This window comes from Procambarus clarkii, chromosome 7 (assembly GCF_040958095.1).
Source record: "Procambarus clarkii isolate CNS0578487 chromosome 7, FALCON_Pclarkii_2.0, whole genome shotgun sequence".
Lineage (NCBI taxonomy): Eukaryota > Metazoa > Arthropoda > Malacostraca > Decapoda > Cambaridae > Procambarus > Procambarus clarkii.
This window is the reverse complement of record NC_091156.1, coordinates 33065011-33081336: the sequence shown is the minus strand read 5'-3', so window position 1 is coordinate 33081336 and position 16326 is coordinate 33065011. Positions and strand designations below refer to the sequence as shown.

Sequence of the window (16326 nt, the reverse complement as noted above, 5' to 3'; positions counted from 1 at the left end):
ATGGTAAGAGATGTAATGGAGATGGACTAAGCCTCACTTTTCGTTTCAAAATGACATTTTAGACTGCAGAAAGTTGATATGCGTTACGTTACAATATGTTACAGAGGGCTAAAATTGTCACACAGTAATATTTATATGGTAGGAGATGTAATGGAGATGGACTAAGTGTCACTTTCATTTAAAAATTTTATTTTGGTCTGTAGAAATTTGATTTGCGTTACGTTACAATTTGTTACAGAAGTCTAAAACTTGCAGACCGTAATATTTATATGGTAGGAGATGTAATGGAGATGGACTAAGTCATACTTTCATAATGTTATTTTGGTCTGTAGAAATTTGATATGCGTTACGTTACAATATGTTACAGGGGCTAAAACTGGTAGACACCAATATTTATATGGTAAGAGATGAAATGGAGATAAACTAAGCCTCACTTTTCATTTCAAAATGATATTTTGGTCTGTAGAAATTCGATTTGCGTTACGTTACAATGTGTTACAGAGGTCTAAAACTTGCAGACCGTAATATTTATATGGTAGGAGATGTAACGGAGATGGACTAAGTCATACTTTCATAATGTTATTTGGTCTGTAGAAAGTTGATGATTTCTGAGTTACCTTACGTTGCATTGTGTTACAGAGGGCTAAAACTGGTAGACAGTAATATTTATATGGTAGGGGATGTAATGGATATGGACTAAGTTATACTTTGATTTAAAAAATTTATTTTGGTCTGTAGAAAGTTGATTTGCATTGCGTTACAATGTGTTACAGAGGTCTAAAACTTGCAGACCGTAATATTTACATGGTATGAGATGTAATGGAGATATTGTTTTTGGCTAAATGGGGTTCACATTTCAATATTCAGACATCGGACAGAAAGTTGCTCGTTACTCTTAAAATGATATTTGGGCAAAGAACGAAGTTACCATATTGGTCACGTTACATTAATGATATTTGGGCAAGAACGATGTCATCATGTTGGTCGTGTTACGTTACGAGGTTATAAGGGTGAGAGTGATGGGGGCTCGAAAATTGACATTAGTCGTCCATCCTCTGGTGCGCTGTCAGTCTAAGTGAAATGAAAAAAAGATACGTGAACAGCGGCGGCAGGAGAAAGGAATTGATGTTACTTTCCCCCAACTATTAAATGACCTGGAGAGAGAGAGAGAGAAACCACTGACTGCTATGTATCCCATGCAGTTGTGTTTACAACAAATTATGATTTGTTATAATAATGAGATTGAAGACCAGCTTATGACTGGATATTCTTAAAAAATGTTATTTGAGCAAAGAATGATGATACCATGTTGGTCACATTGCGATACATGGTTACACATATGATCAGAAATAATACTAAAGGCTTTGCACAGAACATCCGGTCTGGGAAGGGTGGAGTGATGCTTGATGGTTTGGGCTTGGAAGGGGGGTTCGAGGGGGGTAGGGGTTTGGTGGGGGTGGATGGGGGAGGGTAAGGCCATCCCACTACCTCGTCCATCTCACAACACCTCAAACCGCCACGAAGGTTAGACCTTAACGAGACGGATTGCTGTTTCATTCATTCACCTGTAAATGACTCTATTTGTATAAATACCATCACAATTCCTTAGTTTTTATCAGTCTTAACGAAGCATTAATCATGGAAAGTTCCTATGATATAATCCATGAGGAACATCTAGATATTTTCAGAGAACCATCTCGTGTTATTATTGCTGGTTATTCAAACAGCGGAAAATCATACTTTGGAGATTGAGTTAACATGCATACATTTCAATGATCACAGTTAACAAGAACAATTTGTAGGTAGAGATCGCGTCTCCGTGACGATGTGAAATGTTTCCCTCTTTTAGTAAACGCTAACCTACTGACTTTGACTGAGTTTACTAAGTGATGTGCCATGTGGTGACACTTCTCAGGTTGATGTGACGGTATGTGATCCTGGTCCGTACCATTCTAGAAGGTAAGGGGGAGAGGGGTGTCCCACTCTAGATGGTAATGGAGGGGATGGAGAGGGGGTCCCTGATGGTATGGGAGAGGAGGGGGATGAGGGGTGGGAGTGATTGACGATGACAGGTGAGGGCCTGCTGGCGGAAGTAAGGGCGAGGCCTGTTGGGGTGCACATCTCCAGACCACTCTGAAGACATCGAAAAACCATTAAGGTAAAGGAACACATCCCTCCTGCTGCAGCTCTCATTTCCTGGACTCTGCTCTCTCGAAGAAAATCCACAAACCATAAATGGCTCTAAACACTCTCACGCCGAGGGGAAGCTCCCGTCACCCTTCTATCACCCCTCTCTCACCCCTCCCTCACCCCAAACAACATATCCGCCTATGTTGGGACCCCTCACACCTACACTCAGCCTCTACATAGCTTTACTTACTATCATCAAAACTATTACCTTCACACAGGATTAAGTCTACGGCAAACACACATACATATTTAACTACTCTTTTCACATATTCAACTCATATCCACGTATTTCTTACTCTACCACATACCCCACATACTCTTCTACACCCCCAACAACATGACCTCCCATCTTTCCTGACCGCATACCCAAACACCGGACGCTCACACGCGTCCGACATGCCACAACTTCCGTGAAAATCCCCCAAAACCCATTGTGCTCCACCTGCCCAGATGCCGCGCGTCGCTCTAGTCGCAGGGGTCCCACCCGCCCAGATGGCGCGCGCGGTTCTAGTCGCTGGGGTCCCACCTGGCCAGATGGCGCGCGTCGCTCTAGTCCTCAACTTCACTATTGATAAGGAAATTCCTAACAGATATAGCATGGGAAACAGAGCTCAGAGGAAAGACGGCCCAAGACATGATGGACTATGTCACTCAGTGGTGTAAGGAAGCAGCTAACAAGTTTGTCCCAGTCCAAAAGGAAAACAACGAAATGCAGAGGAGAAACCAATGGTTTAACCAGAGATGTAGGCCAGCTAAGCAGCAAAGTAAGAGGGCATGGAGAAACTATAGAAATAACAGGACACTCAAGATCAGAGAAAGATACCAGGGTGCCAGGAATGAATATGGCAGTTGAGAAGAGAGGCAGAAGGGCAATACGAAAATGACATCGCAACCAAGGCAAAGACTCAACCTTAATTGCTGCACAGCAACATCAGGAGAAAAACAACAGTAAAGGAACAAGTAATGAAATTAAGGATAGGGTCAGACAGTTTCACTACAAACGACACGGAAGTGTACTAGAAACTGAATAAGAAATTCCAGGAGGTCTTTACATTAGAGCAAGGGAAGTTCCAGATATAAGAGAGGAAATAGTTAACCAGGAACCACTAAATGAGTTTGAGATTACCAGTGGGGGATGTAAGGAACCTCTTCCTAGAGTTGGATGTGACAAAGGCTATAGACCCGGATGGAATCTCCCCATGGATACTAATGGAAGGAGCAGAAGCAATGTGCCTGCCACACTCCATAATGTATAACAAATCACTGGTAACAGGGGAATTGTCAAAAATTTGGAAAACTGTTAATGTAGTCCCAATATACAAGAAAGGGGATAGACAGGAGGCACTGAGCAACAGGCCAGTGTCCCTAACTTGCATACTATGCAAGCTGATTGAGAAGATTGTGCAAGAAAGCTTGTGGAACATCTGGAGCAAAAGAACTTTGTAACACAGCATCAACATGGTTTCAGGGGTGGCAAGTCCTGCCTCACAGGATTAATTGAATTTTATGACCAGGCAACAAAAATCAGGCAAGAAAGAGAGGGGTGGGCCAACTGCATATTTTTCGATTGCCTGAAAACCTTTGACACAGTACCACACAAGAGGCTCGTGAAAAAGCTGGAGATGCAGGCAGGAGTGAAAGTGAAGGTACTCCATTGGATACGGGAGTACCTAAGCAACAGAAAACAGCCAGTCACTGTGAGGGGTGAGGCCTCAGAGTGGCGAGGCGTCACCAGTGGAGTCCTGCAGGGTTCAGTCCTTGGACCTATACTGTTTCTGATGTATGTAAAGGATCTACCAGAGGGTATAGAATCGTTCTACTCATTGTTTGTTGATGATGCAAAAATTATGAGGAGGATTAATATGGAGGAAGATAGTACGTGGCTACAAGATGATCTAGAAAAACTGAATGAATGGTCCATAAAATGGCTACTAAAGTTCAACCCGAATAAATGTCAGGTAATGAAACTAGGAGGTGGAAACAGGAAGCCAGACATAGGATACAGAATGAGAGATGAAGTACTTCATGAAACGGACAAAGAGAAAGATCTAGGAGTTGATATCACACTAAACCTTCCTCCCGAAGCCCACATAATAAAATAACATCTGCGGCGTATGCGAGGCTGAATAATATCAGAACTGCTTTCAATTACCTGTGTAAGAAATCATTCAAAACCTTGCATACCCCATATATAAGACCAATCATGGAGTATGTTGCTCCAGCCTGGAGACCATACGTTGACAAGCCCAAAACAAAGCTGGAAAAAGTTCAGAGGTACGCCTCTAGGCTAGTCACAGAACTAAAAGACATGAGTTACGAGGGAAGGCTGCATGAAATACACCTCACGGCACTGTAAGACAGAAGAGTAAGGGGAGACATGATAACTACCTACAAAATTCACAGAGGAATTGACAGGGGTAGATAACGATAAATTGTTTACCAAACGTGGTATGCGAACAATGGGACACATGTGGAAACTGAATACCCAAATTAGCCACAGGGACCTTAGAAAGAGCTTTTGCAGTGGCAGAGTAGATAACAGATGTAATGCATTAGGCAGTGATGTGGTGGAGGCACACACAAGGGGCACACGCACTAGGGGACACAGGTGGAAACTGAGTGCCCAAATGAGCGACAGAGATATTAGAAAGAACTTTTTTAGTGTCATAGTGGTTGACAAATGGAATGCATTAGGAAGTGATGTGGTGGAGGCAGACTCCATACACAGTTTCAAATGTAGATATGATAGAGCCCAGAAGGCTCAGGATTCTGTACACCTGTTGACTGACAGTTGAGAGGCGGGACCAAAGAACCAGAGCTCAACCCCTGCAAGCACAACTAGGTGAGTACACACACACATACACAAGAAGAAGGGACGCCCATCAAGAAGGGGACATGAGAAGGAACAAAATAATGTAAGTCTCAAGGCAATGTACATAGATGGGATTACAAATAAAACAAATGAACTTGGAGAATGGATACTAGAAGAAAACACAGACATAACAGCACTCACAGAAACAATTCTAACGAAAACCATATTAAATCCAGTGTTTCCACAGGACTACTGAATTGTGAGGAAAGAGAGAGAAGAAAGAGGAGGAGGTGGTGTATCTCTGCTGGTAAGAAAAGGCTGGAGTTTTGAGATGGGAATTCAGGGATGTGAATGTTTCAGTGACTACATAACAGATACCATAACAATTGGAGGACAATTTTTTTTAGTCGTAGTCATACATAACCGACAACTAAATGACAGAAGACCAGACAGGAATATGATAGAAACAACATGGCCACCATTAACATAATAGAGAAAAGCGGTTTCTGTTGCTAGCAGGAATGGATTCAGACTACTAATCATGTAAGACTTCAAATACGGGAAGAATGATTGGGAGAACAGAAACCCACATGGAGGACCAGACACATGGACAGCTAAGCTGCTGGACGTGGCAACAAGAAACTTTCCAAGCCAACACATCAAGGGACCGACAAGAATGAGAGGGGAAGATGAACCAGCCATGCTTGATCTGATATTTACCCTAAATGTGTCGGATATAAAGGAAGTTAAGTTGGATGTTCCCTTGGGAGTGAGTGATCACAGTGTATTTATCTTTGAGTACCTGGCAGAGCTAGAATTTATCTCCCCCAAAAATGAACAAGGAAACAAAAACCAGGTATACCGAAAGTGGAATTATGAGTAGACAAGAAGTTTCTTAAGTGATATACCATAGGACACAGAACTCAGAGTCAATACTAGGCACACAGCCTTATACTAATAAATGGTACATTTATATATATATATTCTCTGACACAAACTTATTACATTAATGTCACATGAATGTAAATGTCCTCGACACAGCAAACTCTTCGATAAATCACAGGTTCACTCACACACCTTATATAAATTTCGTGAGAGCTCTCTACAGCATCTCTCTGCACAACTGTGCCTTACTATGACATAGACATTGGTGAGCACCGCTAACGACATAGAAGATACTCTGGCTAAATAGCTGACTAAAGATGAATGGGGAGGGGAAAACTGAATTACCTACTTCCACCTCAATGATGTGGGCTCGCCCTCTGTTGAGAGTTGAATTGAAGCACCTGGTCCTGGCTCTCGACTTGTTGTAGGGAACACCCCCACACACCACTGATGCTCTCCCCAGGAACCTCTTGAACACCCAAAAATGTGTCTTCACCGTGCCCTATCCTCTGCAGGCTCGTGCTCCTCCACAACTTCTTGAAGGGTTGGAGTCGTCTCCTGGCCGTCGACTTCTCCTCACAAGTACGCCTGCAGTCCTTTCTCTCGGCTGCAGTCGTCCTGATTCCCAGCTAGTTTCGTTCATCTCCTGCCTCTTGGTGGATTGGTCCAGCCGCTACGTCGTCACCTAAACTGGTGAAACTGCACAGTCGTCCCGGACATCACTGCTCAGACTTCACTTCTTGCAACACACCTGTCACTGGAGCACTTGCTGCTCATTTCTCGTCAATTCCTTCTTTGGTCCAACACATGGAATATAGGAAGGCCTCACAGGGTGCTTGCAGACAACTGGATGACGCGTAAAACCACTGGAACGGGGCAAAACTGTCAGACTGACAGGACCCCATATCGCATGTCCGACCTCCTCGACGTGTCGTGTCAAACTCCTGCGCGCCACGGCCTGCACCGTCCGCACCCCCCCCCCCCTTTGCACTCGTGACGTCATACTTGCCAGGGGCCTTTCTCATTGGCTCCCTGTGACACGTCACTGTTCTTGACAAATCTGGTGCCAATGACATCACAACATCTTGTCGGGAAAACGTAGTGTCCAGCGCCATCTTGGCGTCCTAAAGGGCGTAAACCACTGGCCAAAACACTCTTCTTTTGCGAATTTCTCGCCAACGTGAGAACACCTAATGCTCCCACATATGTCAAATTGTTCCCCGGAATGTAGAGAACGTTCGGGTAAAGTGGATATGACTCTTACAGCTGGCGTGGGAGAAATATAAAGGGGGGAACACCGTCACATACCCCTCCCCTTATAATAAGAGTCATATCGGTTTAGTGTACTCGGGACAGGGCCTCCGCTACCACGTTGTCCTTCCCTCTGATGTGCTTGATTTCCAACCAGTATTCCTGCAGTAGTAATGCCCACCTCGTCAGCCTCTGGTTGGAGTTCCTCATCTTGTACAGGAAGGTCAGAGGGTTGTGATCTGCAAAGACAAGAACAGGCCTCGCCCCTCCTCCCACGTACACGTCGAAGTGCTTTAGGGCCATTACTAAAGCCAACGCCTCCTTCTCGACGGTACTATAGGCACGCTGGTACTTCACGAACTTCTTGGAGTAAAAAGCGTCAGGCCTATGTACCTCGCTCTTTTCCTGGGCCAACATGGCTCCTATCCCAACATCACTGGCATCTACGTACAGAATGAACCTGGCTGTAAAGTCTGGGGATATCAATACTGGGGCCTCCATCAATAGGTTCTTCGTCTTCTCAAAAGACTCCTGGTAGGCCTCTCCCCACTTCCATCGTACATTCTTAGAGAGTAACTCGGTCAGGGGATGCGCTACCGTGGAAAAGTTCTTGCAAAAACCACGATAGTATCCGATCATCCCAAGATATCTCGGCAGTTCCTTACGTGTCCTGTGCACTGGGTACTCCCTAATAGCTGATACTTTGTGGTCCACAGGGGCTACCTCTCCTTGACCGATGACGAGGCCTAGGTACTCCAAATGGGCCTTCCCAAACTCACTCTTGGCTAGGTTCACGGTCAGGTTAGCATCTTCCAGCCTCCTGAATAGCTCTCTGAGTCGCTCTAGGTGTGACTCCCAATCGTCGGAGTACACTACTATGTCATCAATGTACACCGTGCAGCCTTCGGCTCCCCTCAGCAACTCGTTCATCATGCGTTGGAAACAACTACTGCTGTTCTTCATCCCGAAGGGCAACACTTTGTACTGATACAGCCTGTCCGGTGTTACGAAAGCTGATATCCTTCTGGTCTCGGGAGTCAACGAGATCTGGTAGTGCCCCTTGAGCAGGTGGACCGTAGACACGTATCTGGCACTACCCACCTGATCGATGCAATCACTCACCCTAGGCATGGGGTGGGAATCTGCCACAGAGATGGAGTTCAGCTTTCTGTAGTCTGTACAAAAGCGGAATGTACCATCGCTTTTCTTTACTAACAAGCACGGTGAACTCCACTCGCTGTTGCTAGGCTCTGCAAGGTCGTTCTCAAGGAGATATTCTACCTCCTTCCTCATCAACTCTCGCTTCTCCGGGCTGACCCTATAAGCGCTCTGCTTAATGGGCCTGGCGTCCCTCACCTCTACCTTGTGCGTTACAGTCCTGTGGCGTCGGGGCACGTCGGTAAAGAGAGAGGCATTCTCTCCCAACAGGTCCGTCAGGTCTGCTCTCTGTCGTCCTTCCAGATGTTGTAACTTGTCTTCGATATTCGCCATACTCTCCGAATTGGAGAGATGGGTGCCGTCCACCCTGGACAACTTTCCTTCCTCCGATGGAAGTTCTTGATCCACCTGCATGCACAAGACCACTTTCTGCTGGGGATCTCGAGTCATCGTTCCGTCCTGCACGGCGGCTCCTCCTTCCTCAGGGAAGAAAGGCTTCAGGCGGTCAATATGACACACCTGTGTCTTGCGGGGTCTGTCCAGCTAGTTGACTTCCTAGTTCACTGGGCCCAACCGTCGTAGTACCTTGTACGATCCCTCAAATCGTGACTCAGTCACACGGCTCTTCCCTGGCAGCAAGACCATAACCTGGGACCCAACCTGGAACTCTCTTGGCGTAGCTTTCTTGTCATACCACTCTGACATCTTGCGCTGCGTCTCCTTCAAATGTTTTCCAGCTAGTTCCTTTGCCAAAGCGATACGTTCCTTAAACTTCTGAACATACTCGTTGACCGTTCCCACGGTCACTCCGGGTGCCCATTGCTCTTTCAGCATGGACAGAGGACTCCGTACCTCATGTCCAAATACCAGCTGGAACGGTGAGAAACCTAACGACTCTACCACAGCGTTTCGTATGGCAAACAACACAGGGTACACTGCCTGATCCCACTCAGCTCCTTGTTCGGCACAGAACACTCTCAGAATAGTTGTCAGGGTGGAGTTAAACCTTTCGATCGCCCCTTGCGACTGCGGTCGGTAGGGCGTCAACCGAATATGAGTCACTCCCCAATTTGTCACGGTCTGTCTGAACCATTTGGACTGGAACACACTCCCACAGTCCGTCTGGATTTCCCTGGGCATGCCCACCTACAAGAAAAATCGCTGCAACTGCCCAGCTACACCTTTCGACGTCAAAAGCCGCATCGGGACAGCTTCCGGAAATCTTGTCGACACACATGATGGTCATCAAGTAGGTATTTCCTTTTTTCGTCCGTGCCAACGGTCCTACCCCGTCGACCAACAGACGCTCAAATGCAGGCCCAAATGCAGGAGCAGTGACTAACGGGGCCCTTGGTATCGCAGGTTAGCTCTTCCCTGCCCTCTGGCAAGGTAAGTAAGTCTTGCAGTAACGCCTTACATCGGCGTTACTGCAAGACTTTCCCGGCCATTAGAAATGGTCCCTGATCTTGCGCAAAGTTTTGGTCACCCCCAAGTGACCTGCAGAATCCACGGAGTGCGACATATCCAGCACAGCCGCTCTGCACTGGGCCGGCAACACTATCTGGTGCCTCATACCTATTGATTCTTCTCTGGCCTCCAGTCTCACAGGCCTCCATGGTATCATCAGCATTTCGTCCAGCATATAAAAATGAGTGGCCCTCTCAGGACCAACACGTCCTCCTTCGGCCTCCTGAATCAAATCTGGGAACTCCACCTGCAGTAACTCCCCCAGACGAGTGCGATCAACTCCAAGAGAACTGGCGAGGGTCACCTGTTCACCATCCGGGTTGCCATCGCCCTCCACTTGTTCTCCGGGTTCCACGAAGAGGTGATCGACTCCCAGGCTGTCAGACGACTCTTCTTCAGCCCCATCAGATCCACTCACTTCGTGTTCGTTGCACCGTCTTGGGATCACAGCACACACAGGGAACGCCACCTCGGCGATTTCCTTCTCGTCCCCACAGGCATCCAATACTCCGCCTTTCTCTATATAGTGCTCCAAGCACTCCTCGCCTTTCACGAAGTTAGGGAGGACACATCCTCCACAGGTGTCATTTCCAAGAATGACTTGCGCCTCCATCTTGGGCATCGAGGCACAGACCCCTACCACTAGGGTCTGGCAGCCATAATAAGAATCTAAAGTCACCTCGTGCAGGGGTATCCTCACTGGGCCTCCTACAGTGGTCACAACTGCCACCCCCACACTGGTACTCTCGTAACCCTCGGGGAACAGGGTTCTACTCACCAGGGTAAAATCAGCCCCAGTGTCTCTCAATATCTTCATAGGAATGGGGTCTGCCTCCCCCATCCTTACTGTCCCCTCACACACTAACGGGTGAACTCTTTTCTCCCCACTTGGTACGGGCTCATCCCGCACACTCTCGGCCATCTGGTCCTCCACCCGAACGAAAGCAACGTTCCCCCGCTGCTTAGGGCGTCTGCATTCCCGCAAGAAGTGTCCAAATCCTCCACAGTTGTAGCATCGGAACCTCGTTGGCGGTGACCTTCCACCACCGCTCGCCATGGCAACGCCTCCAGAGGCAGTCGCTCCGTGGGTCTTCCCCGCACCTTCTATCGTCTCCTTCGTAGCGTCTCTCGCCACAGCAACAACTCCTGCACTCTCAGCTAGGGGCTTCTTGGCCGGTTCCACAGAACTTTTCGATCCCCTTCCGTCTCCACTCGAGAGGTGGGACTTGGAGAACTCGTTCCTGTCCTCCATCTGTCCGTCTTCCAGAAACTGCTCCCATATCCGGAGTATACTGGTGGTCGGTGCGGTCCCTCTCTGCGTGGTTGCAAGGCTTCCTCCAGCATGTCAGCAGCAGCCCTCAGGTCCTTTATGTCCGCCTCCTTGACTCTAATCCTGATCTCAGGAGAGAGTACGGACATAAATTTCTCCATGACCATCAGCCTTTTGACGTCCTCAGCTGACTTAACCCCTTCAGATTCCAACCAGTTCAGGATTTTTCTCTCCATGTCCCTCGCCATCTCTGCATAAGATTTTCCTGGTGAACGGGTACATTCTCGGAATATTTTCCTATAACATTCTGGTGCTCTCTTCACAGCATCATAATTGGTGCATTCCTTGAGGTCAAGCATGTTATAAGCCTCGCAAGCTTCACCTGTGAGCCTACCTTGAACCAACTCCGCCCACTCTGCCCTTGGCCACTTCTTCAAGGTAGCTACTCTCTCGAAGTGGTCAAAGAAACCCTCAGCTTCATTAGGCACGAAGACCGGTAAATCTCGCTCTCGCACCCGGCGGTCTTCTTGTTTTGGGGGTGCAGGTGGGGCTAGCCCTAGTTCAGCCCGCTTCAGCTCAACCTCTTTGTTAGCTTCAATTTCTTGCTGCTTCAGCTTAGTTTCCAGCTCGCGCTCCTTCCGTTTCAGCTGTGCTTCTTGCTCACGCTCTTCCCGTCTCAGCTGTGCCTGTCGTTCTTCACGCTTCAGCTGTGCTTCTTCACGCTTCAGTTGTGCTTCTCGTTCTTCATGCTTCAGCTGTGCTTCGTGCACACGCTCTTCCCGTCTCAGCTGTGCCTCTCGTTCTTCACACTTCAGCTGTGCTTCTTGTTCTTCACGCTTCAGCTGTGCCTCCAGTTGTAGCTTCATTATCTCCAGCCTGACGATGCGCCTGCTGCCGCTGGATCCCCTACTGCTTTCACCAATGCTCAAGTTCTCCCCCTGCACTGGCAGGTGTCTGTGCCGTTCCTCCCTCAAGGCCTCATCTCGGGCCCTGAGCTGTGCCACAATCTCAAGCCTCTTCTCTCCCACTTTGGAGGATCTCAACTTTATCCCAAAGTAGTCAGCTATCAACTGCAACTGCGCCTTGGTGCAATCCTCCAGCACCTGCTCATCCCTGGTATCAATAAACTTTGCCACCTTATCGTCCTCCATACTTGTGCTATGAGTGATTACCTGTTATATGATACTTCTGGCCACTATCGAGCACCACAATCGCAACCGTAATCATAATCCTGACGAGGTCGCCAATGTTGGGGATTCGCGTAAGTTTCCGTACTTAATATCCTGGCAAGGTCACCAATGTCGGGATTTCGCGTAAGTAACCGTACTTAATATCCTGGCAAGGTTGCCAATGTCGGGGTTACTCTAAATCTCACCAGTCACCACCAAGTACTAGTATTGGTAACTGTTACTTACTGTAGACCTGCGGGTCTTCACTCCATCTTCAAGGTGCCACTGTTCACCTGGAGAGTCTCCCAGTCTACCTCCGGCCGGCCTTATAGCCTGAAGACGAGTGGGAACACGATTTACTCTCTTAAACGTGTGCCCGCCCTGACAAAAGGCTCTACTGCTAACTGAAAGGTCGCCAACTGGTGTTCTCCATGTCTAGTAACACGTCAGTGGTATTGTGGTAGCAGTGGCAGAGAGCACCTTAATTAAATCTGGTAACAGGCATGTCCGTCTTTATCTTTGGTAATCTTTGGCATAGCATTTTATCAAAGTGATAGCTTCGGCTATCACTTCCTTATGTCCGGTCGTGATGGTCAAGCGGATTAAGGCGTCCCTGTACAAACCAGTTGCGTTGCTCCTGGCAGTATTGGTTCGAGTCACTTCTGGGGTGTGAGTTTTCAGTTGTATATAGTCCTGGGGACCATTCAGGCTTGTTTGCATTTGTGTTCCTCACGTGTGCCCCAAAGAATGAGGTGATTTGATAAAATGCTATGCCCAAGATTACCATCCGAGTGCCGGCGGGGAAGTGGTTCAAATAGCTTCGGCTATCACTTCCTTATGTCCGGTCGTGATGGTCAAGCGGATTAAGGCGTCCCTGTACATACCAGTTGCGTTGCTCCTGGCAGTATGGGTTCGAGTCACTTCTGGGGTGTGAGTTTTCAGTTGTATATAGTCCTGGGGACCATTCAGGCTTGTTTGCATTTGTGTTCCTCACGTGTGCCCCAAAGAATGAGGTGATTTGATAAAATGCTATGCCCAAGATTACCATCTGAGTGCCGGCGGGGAAGTGGTTCAAATAGCTTCGGCTATCACTTCCTTATGTACGGTCGTGATGGTCAAGTGGATTAAGGCGTCCCTGTACATACCAGTTGCGTTGCTCCAGGCAGTATGGGTTCGAGTCACTTCTGGGGTGTGAGTTTTCAGTTGTATATAGTCCTGGGGACCATTCAGGTTTGTTTGCATTTCTGTTCCTCACGTGTGCCCCAAAGAATGAGGTGATTTGATAAAATGCTATGCCCAAGATTACCATCCGAATGCCGGCGGGAAAGTGGTTCAAATAGCTTCAGCTATCACTTCCTTATGTCCGGTCGTGATGGTCAAGCGGATTAAGGCGTCCCTGTACATACCAGTTGCGTTGCTCCTGGCAGTATGGGTTCGAGTCACTTCTGGGGTGTGAGTTTTCAGTTATATATATATATATATATATATATATATATATATATATATATATATATATATTATTAAATATGACCGAAAAAGTAAGATTAATAATTCTAACACGAATTTTCTAAATCTTTCGTACATTACGCTTCACTGTTGGAGGTAAATCAAAAATCAATTCTCCAAAATTCATTTTTATTTCTAGTCTGACGCGACACGGGCGCGTTTCGTAAAACTTATTACATTTTCAAAGACTTTAGTTCACAAATAAACAACTGAATAGAACTTACGTATCTCCGATTTTATATCTACATTTGAGTGAGGTGGATGGGGTGATGTGGCATTAACACAAGACAGAACAAAGTGTGGTATTAATAGGGTATTAATTTCATCAACACAAGACAGAACAAGAGTATTAATAGGGTATTAATTTCATCAACACAAGACAGAACACGAAGCAATGGATATTGAATTGAAGTGTTTGTAGAAAGCCTATTGGTCCATATTTCTTGATGCTTCTATATTGGAGCGGAGTCTTGAGGTGGGTAGAATATAGTTGTGCAATAATTGGCTGTTGATTGCTGGTGTTGACTTCTTGATGTGTAGTGCCTCGCAAACGTCAAGCCGCCTGCTATCGCTGTACCTATCGATGATTTCTGTGTTGTTTACTAGGATTTCTCTTGCGATGGTTTGGTTGTGGGAAGAGATTATATGTTCCTTAATGGAGCCCTGTTGCTTATGCATCGTTAAACGCCTAGAAAGAGATGTTGTTGTCTTGCCTATATACTGGGTTTTTTGGAGCTTACAGTCCCCAAGTGGGCATTTGAAGGCATAGACGACGTTAGTCTCTTTTAAAGCGTTCTGTTTTGTGTCTGGAGAGTTTCTCATGAGTAGGCTGGCCGTTTTTCTGGTTTTATAGTAAATCGTCAGTAGTATCCTCTGATTTTTGTCTGTAGGGATAACGTTTCTATTAACAATATCTTTCTGGACCCTTTCCTCCGTTTTATGAGCTGTGGAAAAGAAGTTCCTGTAAAATAGTCTAATAGGGGGTATAGGTGTTGTGTTAGTTGTCTCTTCAGAGGTTGCATGGCTTTTCACTTTCCTTCTTATGATGTCTTCGACGAAACCATTGGAGAAGCCGTTATTGACTAGGACCTGCCTTACCCTACAGAGTTCTTCGTCGACTTGCTTCCATTCTGAGCTGTGGCTGAGAGCACGGTCGACATATGCATTAACAACGCTCCTCTTGTACCTGTCTGGGCAGTCGCTGTTGGCATTTAGGCACATTCCTATGTTTGTTTCCTTAGTGTAGACTGCAGTGTGGAAACCTCCGCCCTTTTCCATGACTGTTACATCTAGAAAGGGCAGCTTCCCATCCTTTTCCATCTCGTAAGTGAAACGCAGCACGGAACTCTGCTCAAATGCCTCCTTCAGCTCCTGCAGATGTCTGACATCAGGTACCTGTGTAAAAATGTCGTCAACATACCTGCAGTATATGGCCGGTTTCAAGTTCATGTCGACTAAGACTTTTTGCTCGATGGTACCCATGTAGAAGTTTGCAAACAGGACACCTAGGGGAGAACCCATGGCGACCCCATCAACTTGCTTATACATGTGCCCATCCGGGCTCAAGAAGGGTGCCTCTTTAGTACAAGCTTGGAGTAGTTTCCTCAGAATATTTTCTGGTATGTCAAGAGGAGTACAGGCTGGATCACGATACACTCTGTCGGCTATCATTCCGATTGTCTCGTCCACAGGTACGTTGGTAAACAGCGATTCTACGTCCACCGAGGCTCTTATCCCTGTGGCCCGTGTGCCCCGCAGTAAGTCAACAAATTCCTTTGGAGACTTCAGGCTGAAGGCGCAAGGAACATAAGGAGTCAGCAGGCCGGACTCCACCTGCCAAAGATCATTGGGGAATATAAACCTGGATATGCGTATGGAAATGTCAAGACGCACAAGCCTGGAAACCCACTTCGGCCAATCATTAGCCAGATACCCACACCCACGTACAGACTGGCGAAGCGACTCAACGGCCTGCTGACCACTTACGAGATGGAAAAGGATGGGAAGCTGCTCTTTCTAGATGTAACAGTCATGGAAAAGGGCGGAGGTTTCCACACTGCAGTCTACACTAAGGAAACAAACATAGGAATGTGCCTAAATGCCAACAGCGACTGCCCAGACAGGTACAAGAGGAGCGTTGTTAATGCATATGTCGACCGTGCTCTCAGCCACAGCTCAGAATCGAAGCAAGTCGACGAAGAACTCTGTAGGGTAAGGCAGGTCCTAGTCAATAACGGCTTCTCCAATGGTTTCGTCGAAGACATCATAAGAAGGAAAGTGAAAAGCCATGTAACCTCTGAAGAGACAACTAACACAACACCTATACCCCCTATTAGACTATTTTACAGGAACTTCTTTTCGACAGCTCATAAAACGGAGGAAAGGGTCCTGAAAGATATTGTTAATAGAAACGTTATTCCTACAGACAAAAATCAGAGGATACAACTGACGATTTACTATAAAACCAGAAAAACGGCCAGCCTACTCATGAGAAACTCTCCAGACACAAAACAGAACGCTTTAAAAGAGACTAACGTCGTCTATGCCTTCAAATGCCCACTTGGGGACTGTAAGCTCCAAAAAACCCAGTATATAGGCAAGACAACAACATCTCTTTC

At 46.8% G+C, this 16326-nt stretch overlaps 1 protein-coding gene across 1 annotated transcript; it reads right to left on the bottom strand.

Moving 5' to 3' along the window:
* Positions 1-10921: 10921 nt before the first annotated feature.
* LOC138357989 (trichohyalin-like) lies at positions 10922-12184 on the bottom strand. The gene has a single exon (XM_069315321.1). It carries the CDS (start codon positions 12182-12184, stop codon positions 10922-10924), a length of 1263 nt encoding a protein of 420 aa, XP_069171422.1.
* Between the last annotated feature and the right edge of the window lie 4142 nt (positions 12185-16326).